Consider the following 5803-nt stretch of genomic DNA (forward strand, 5'->3'; position numbering starts at 1 on the left):
GCATTATTGGTGTGCACCCTATTACTGGCACTCCCATTGTTGGTACACACCCCCCATTATTGGTACCCCCATTATTGATACCCCCCCATTATTGGTACCCCCCCATTATTGGTACCCCTATTATTGATACCCCCCCCATTATTGGTACCCCCATTGTTGATACCCCCCAATTATTGATACCCCCCCATTATCGGTACCCCCGTCATTATTGGTACCCCCATTATTGGTACCCCCATTATTGATATCCCCCCATTATTGATACCCACCCCATTATTGGTACCCCCATTATTGATACCCCCCCATTATTGGTACCCCCATTATTGATAACCCCCCATTATTGGTACCCCCCCATTATTGGTACCTGCATTATTGGTGTGCACCCTATTACTGGCACTCCCATTGTTGGTACACACCCCCCATTATTGGTACCCCCATTATTGATACCCCCCCATTATTGGTACCCCCATTATTGATACCCCCCCATTATTGGTACCCCCATTATTGATACCCCCCATTATTGGTACCCCCCCATTATTGGTACCCCCATTATTGATACCCCCCATTATTGGTACCCCTATTATTGGTACCCCCATTATTGATACCGCCCCATTATTGGTACCCCCATTATTGGTACTCCCCTCATTATTGGTACCCCCATTATTGATACCCCCCCATTATTGGTACCCCCATTATTGATAACCCCCCATTATTGGTACCCACCCATTATTGGTACCTGCATTATTGGTGTGCACCCTATTACTGGCACTCCCATTGTTGGTACACACCCCCCATTATTGGTACCCCCATTATTGATACCCCCCCATTATTGGTACCCCCATTATTGATACCCCCCCATTATTGGTACCCCCCCATTATTGGTACCCCCATTATTGATACCTCCCCATTATTGGTACCCCCCCATTATTGGTACCCCCATTATTGATACCCCCCATTATTGGTACCCCTATTATTGATACCCCCCCATTATTGGTACCCCCCCCCCGAACCAGGCATCATCCAAAGCACAGAGCAGGAGGTTGAGCTGGTTTATTATGGGCTGACCCCCCCCTTACATTGTCACCCCCCCCATATCCCTCCCCTTAAGGGACCCTCTCCCCATGGCGGGGTTCCCTTGTGTCTCCCCCAGTTCCACCCCATGGTGGCCTCCTCATGGGGTTGGGACAGGAGCCGTCCCCCTCCCTGCCCCCCAGAGCATCCTCCGTGGGTACCGATGGGGTCCTTGGATCCCGGCATCCCTCGGGATGCGGGCACTGGACGCCGCGGCTCTCCCGCGGCGCCGCCTGGAGCCGGTCGAGCCCCCGCAGGAGCCCCATCTTGTGCCGGATGGAGTGGTCCAGGTTGACGGTGACGGCGAGCAGGACGCGCGCCTCGCGGGCCGTGAAGGGGAAATCGCGCTGCAGGAAGCTCTGGAAGAGCTCGGGGTCCCCGTCCAGGCTGAGCGCGTTGTGCAGCGCCTGCCGCAGCGCTCCCAACTCGCCCGCGTGCTCCTCGAAGATGCTCCAGAGGGAGCGGGCGCCGAGCCCCGGCTCCGCGGGGCCTTGCCAGGCGTCCTCGGCGCACTGCAGCGCCCAACTCAACCGGCACGGCCACCCGTCGGCCAACACCACCCAGGCGGCCGCCGCTCGCGGGGCCACGGCGCCGGCGCCGCGGTGCAGGAGCAGGCGCAGGGTGATGGGGATGGTGTTGACGACGCGGCGCACGTGGGTGCCGCAGCTGGGGAGGTAGCGAGCCAAGGGGTCGGCGCCGTCGCGGAGGCAGTGGAACGCTTCGTGGATGCAGCGCACGGCGTCGGCGTCGGCGGTGGCGTCGCCGCGGTCCGCGGCCGTGCCGTGGCCCTTGGCGCGGCGCCGCTCCACGTTGCGGGTGATGATGCGGTACAAGAGGTCCTCCCGCGTCTGGATGGCGGCGTCCAGGAAGTGGAGGCGGGAGCGGGCGCCCATCTCCGGGATGGAGAAGGGCAACGAGACGGTGCGGTTGAGGTAGAGGTACCCGTTGTCGGCCAGCCCCTTCATGCAGCCCGTCTGCTCCAGGCAGGGCACGATGACGCTGGGGTCCACGGCCAGGATGAAGATGAAGGGCGCGTTGGCGTCCGACAGCAGCGTGTTGACGGCGTTGAGCACGCCGGCCACCTTCTCCGGGTAGCAGAGCTCCAGGCTGGTGATCTCCAGCACCACGCGGAGCCGGCGCCGCTCGAAGACCTCCATGAAGGCCAAGAAGTCGACGAGCGCCTGCACCTCGGCGCGCACCTTGCTCATGAAGCCCAGCTGCGAGGAGAAGCGCTCGCTGTTGGTCAAGCGCTCGATCTTCTGCTTCTCGCTCACCAGCAGGTTCTTGACGATGGAGACGGCGCCCAGCACCAACCCGGAGCCCGACAGCGACGCGATGCCGCTGCCCAGCACCTTCAGCACCGGGCTCTCCTTGACGCCCGGCACCAGCAGCGCCACCAGCAGCACGGCCACGCCGGCGCCCAGCGCCGCCAGCATGCCCCACAGCTTGAGGCACGTGCCCCGCTTGAGCACCCATTCCCGCTGGCTGAAGCCCGAGGCGAAGCGGGGCCGCGAGCCCAGCACGTGGAAGACGCTGAGGGGCAGGGCCCCGAAGTGGCTGCGGATGCTGTGGCACAGCGCGGTCACCAGCCCGGCCCAGAGGCGGTCGCAGCCGGCGAACTGCCAGGCGCTGAAGCGGATGAAGATGAAGGCGAGGGCGCGGCGCCGCAGGTGGCCCTCGGTGATGACGGCGCGGTAGAAGCTCAGGTACCAAAGGGCCTGGAGAAGCCCCCAGCCCTTGGGGCTGCGAGGGCGCTGCCGGCCCCGGAGCTCCTCGGAGGCTTCCAGCTCGGCCATCTCCTGGCGCATGAAACCTGCGGGGACGGGGAGGGATGGGATGGGATGGGATGGGATGGGATGGGATGGGATGGAAGGGGATGGGATGGGATGGAAGGGGAGAGGAGAGGAGAGAGGAGAGGAGAGGAGAGGAGAGGAGAGGAGAGGAGAGAAGAGAGAAGGAGAGAGAGAGGAGAAAGAGAGAGGAGAGGAGAAGAGAAGAGGAGAAGAGAGGAGAAGAGGAGAGAAGAGAAGAGAGAGAGAGAGAAGAAAGAGAAAAGAGAAGAGAAGGAAGAAAAGAGAGAAGAGAAGAGAGAGAAGAGAGAAGAGAGAAGGAGAGGAGAGAAGAGAAGAGAAGAGAAGAGAAGAGAGAAGAGAAGAGAAAAGAGAAGAGAAGAGAAGAGAAGAGAAGAGAAAAGAGAAGAGAAGAGAAGAGAAAAGAGGGAAGAGAAGAGAAGAGAAGAGAGAAGAGAAAGGAAGGGATGGGGTGAGATGGGATGGCATTGGATAGGGTTGGATGAGATCAGAACACGTGAGATGATGGGATGGATGGAATGAGATGAAATGAGATGAAATGATATGGGATGAGATGAGATGAAATGATATGGGATGGGATGAGATGGGATGGGATGAGATGGGATGGGATGAGATGAGATGAGATGAGATGAGATGAGATGAGATGAGATGAGATGAGATGAGATGAGATGAGATGAGATGAGATGAGATGAGATATATATGGGATGGGATGGGATGAGATGAGACGGGACAGGACAGGATGGGATGGCATTAAGTGTGGTTGGATAAGATCAAGATAGGTGAGATGGGATGAGATGACATGGGGAGGGATGGAATAAGGTAGGATGGGTTGAGCCAGGATGCCATTGGATGGAATGGGGTAGGATGGGTTGAGCCAGGATGCCATTGAATGGAATGGGGTGGGATAAGGTCAGGATGGATGAGACGGTGGGATGGGACCGGATGGAATAAGGATGGGATGGGATTGAATGTGATGGGGATGGCATGGGACAGGATCAAGATGGGGTAGGATTTGATGGATGGGATGAGACAAGAAGGGATGGAGTGGGATGGGATGGGAGGGATTGGAATAGGCGAGATGATGATGGGATGGGGATTGGAATAGGTGAGAGGATGATGGGATGGGGATTGGAATAGGTGAGATGGGGTGGGATGGGGATTGGAATAGGTGAGATGGGGTGGGATGGGGATTGGAATAGGTGAGAGGATGATGGGATGGGGATTGGAATAGGTGAGAGGATGATGGGATGGGGATTGGAATAGGTGAGATGGGGTGGGATGGGGATTGGAATAGGTGAGAGGATGATGGGATGGGGATTGGAATAGGTGAGAGGATGATGGGATGGGGATTGGAATAGGTGAGATGGGGTGGGATGGGGATTGGAATAGGTGAGAGGATGACGGGATAGGATGGGATGGGGATTGGAATAGGTGAGATGATGATGAGATGGGTTGGGATTGGAATAGGTGAGATGATGATGGGATGGGGTGGGATTGGAATAGGTGAGATGATGATGGGATGGGGTGGGATTGGAATCGGTGAGATGATGATGGGATGGGTTGGGATTGGAATAGGTGAGATGATGATGGGATGGGGTGGGATTGGAATAGGTGAGATGATGATGGGATGGGGTGGGATTGGAATAGGTGAGATGATGATGGGATGGGGTGGGATTGGAATAGGTGAGATGATGATGGGATGGGGATTGGAATAGGTGAGATGGGGTGGGATGGGGATTGGAATAGGTGAGAGGATGATGGGATGGGGATTGGAATAGGTGAGAGGATGATGGGATGGGGATTGGAATAGGTGAGAGGATGATGGGATGGGGATTGGAATAGGTGAGAGGATGATGGGATGGGGATTGGAATAGGTGAGAGGATGATGGGATGGGGATTGGAATAGGTGAGAGGATGATGGGATGGGGATTGGAATAGGTGAGATGGGGTGGGATGGGGATTGGAATAGGTGAGATGGGGTGGGATGGGGATTGGAATAGGTGAGAGGATGATGGGATGGGGATTGGAATAGGTGAGAGGATGATGGGATGGGGATTGGAATAGGTGAGATGGGGTGGGATGGGGATTGGAATAGGTGAGAGGATGACGGGATAGGATGGGATGGGGATTGGAATAGGTGAGATGATGATGAGATGGGTTGGGATTGGAATAGGTGAGATGATGATGGGATGGGGTGGGATTGGAATAGGTGAGATGATGATGGGATGGGGTGGGATTGGAATCGGTGAGATGATGATGGGATGGGTTGGGATTGGAATAGGTGAGATGATGATGGGATGGGGTGGGATTGGAATAGGTGAGATGATGATGGGATGGGGTGGGATTGGAATAGGTGAGATGATGATGGGATGGGGTGGGATTGGAATAGGTGAGACGATGATGGGATGGGGTGGGATTGGAATAGGTGAGATGATGATGGGATGGGGTGGGATTGGAATAGGTGAGATGATGATGGAATGGGTGTGGGATTGGAATAGGTGAGATGATGATGGAATGGGTGTGGGATGGGGATTGCAGTAGGTGAGATGATGATGGAATGGGGTGGGATGGGATGGGGTCAGATGGGTTCAGATGGGATAGAACAGGACCGGGACGCAGGAGCCGATGGGATGGGGATGGGATGGGGGGGATCAGGGGGACGCTGGTCCCGCACCCACCGGTGACCTTGTCGAGCAGCGAGAAGAGGCGATGGGTGCAGGGGGCGAAGACCCCAACGGTGACCGGGGTGCCCGTGTGGCAAAGGGTGCGGGAGAGGCAGCGGCAATAGAGGTCATCCTCCGAGAGCGGCTCTGCAGGGGGAATGGGATGGATGGGATGGGATGGATGGGATGGGATGGATGGATGGGATGGGATGGGATGGATGGAATGGGATGGATGGGATGGGATGGGATGGATGGGATGGG

The 5803-nt window shown here is 56.8% G+C and overlaps 1 protein-coding gene across 1 annotated transcript; it reads right to left on the minus strand.

Annotated features, from left to right (window-relative positions):
- Positions 1 to 1100: 1100 nt before the first annotated feature.
- Positions 1101 to 5689, minus strand: NKPD1 (NTPase KAP family P-loop domain containing 1; the record flags this gene model as incomplete). Its single annotated transcript, XM_057408895.1, has 2 exons — positions 1101 to 2881; positions 5558 to 5689. Coding segments are annotated over 2 exons (1913 nt in total), but the record flags the coding sequence as incomplete, so codon positions are not given.
- Between the last annotated feature and the right edge of the window lie 114 nt (positions 5690 to 5803).

The sequence above is a fragment of the Pezoporus wallicus genome, unplaced genomic scaffold, assembly GCF_028554395.1.
Source record: "Pezoporus wallicus isolate ANWC-B61680 ecotype Strahan unplaced genomic scaffold, APGP_CSIRO_Pwel_v1 contig_11381, whole genome shotgun sequence".
NCBI classification, from domain to species: Eukaryota; Metazoa; Chordata; class Aves; order Psittaciformes; family Psittacidae; genus Pezoporus; species Pezoporus wallicus.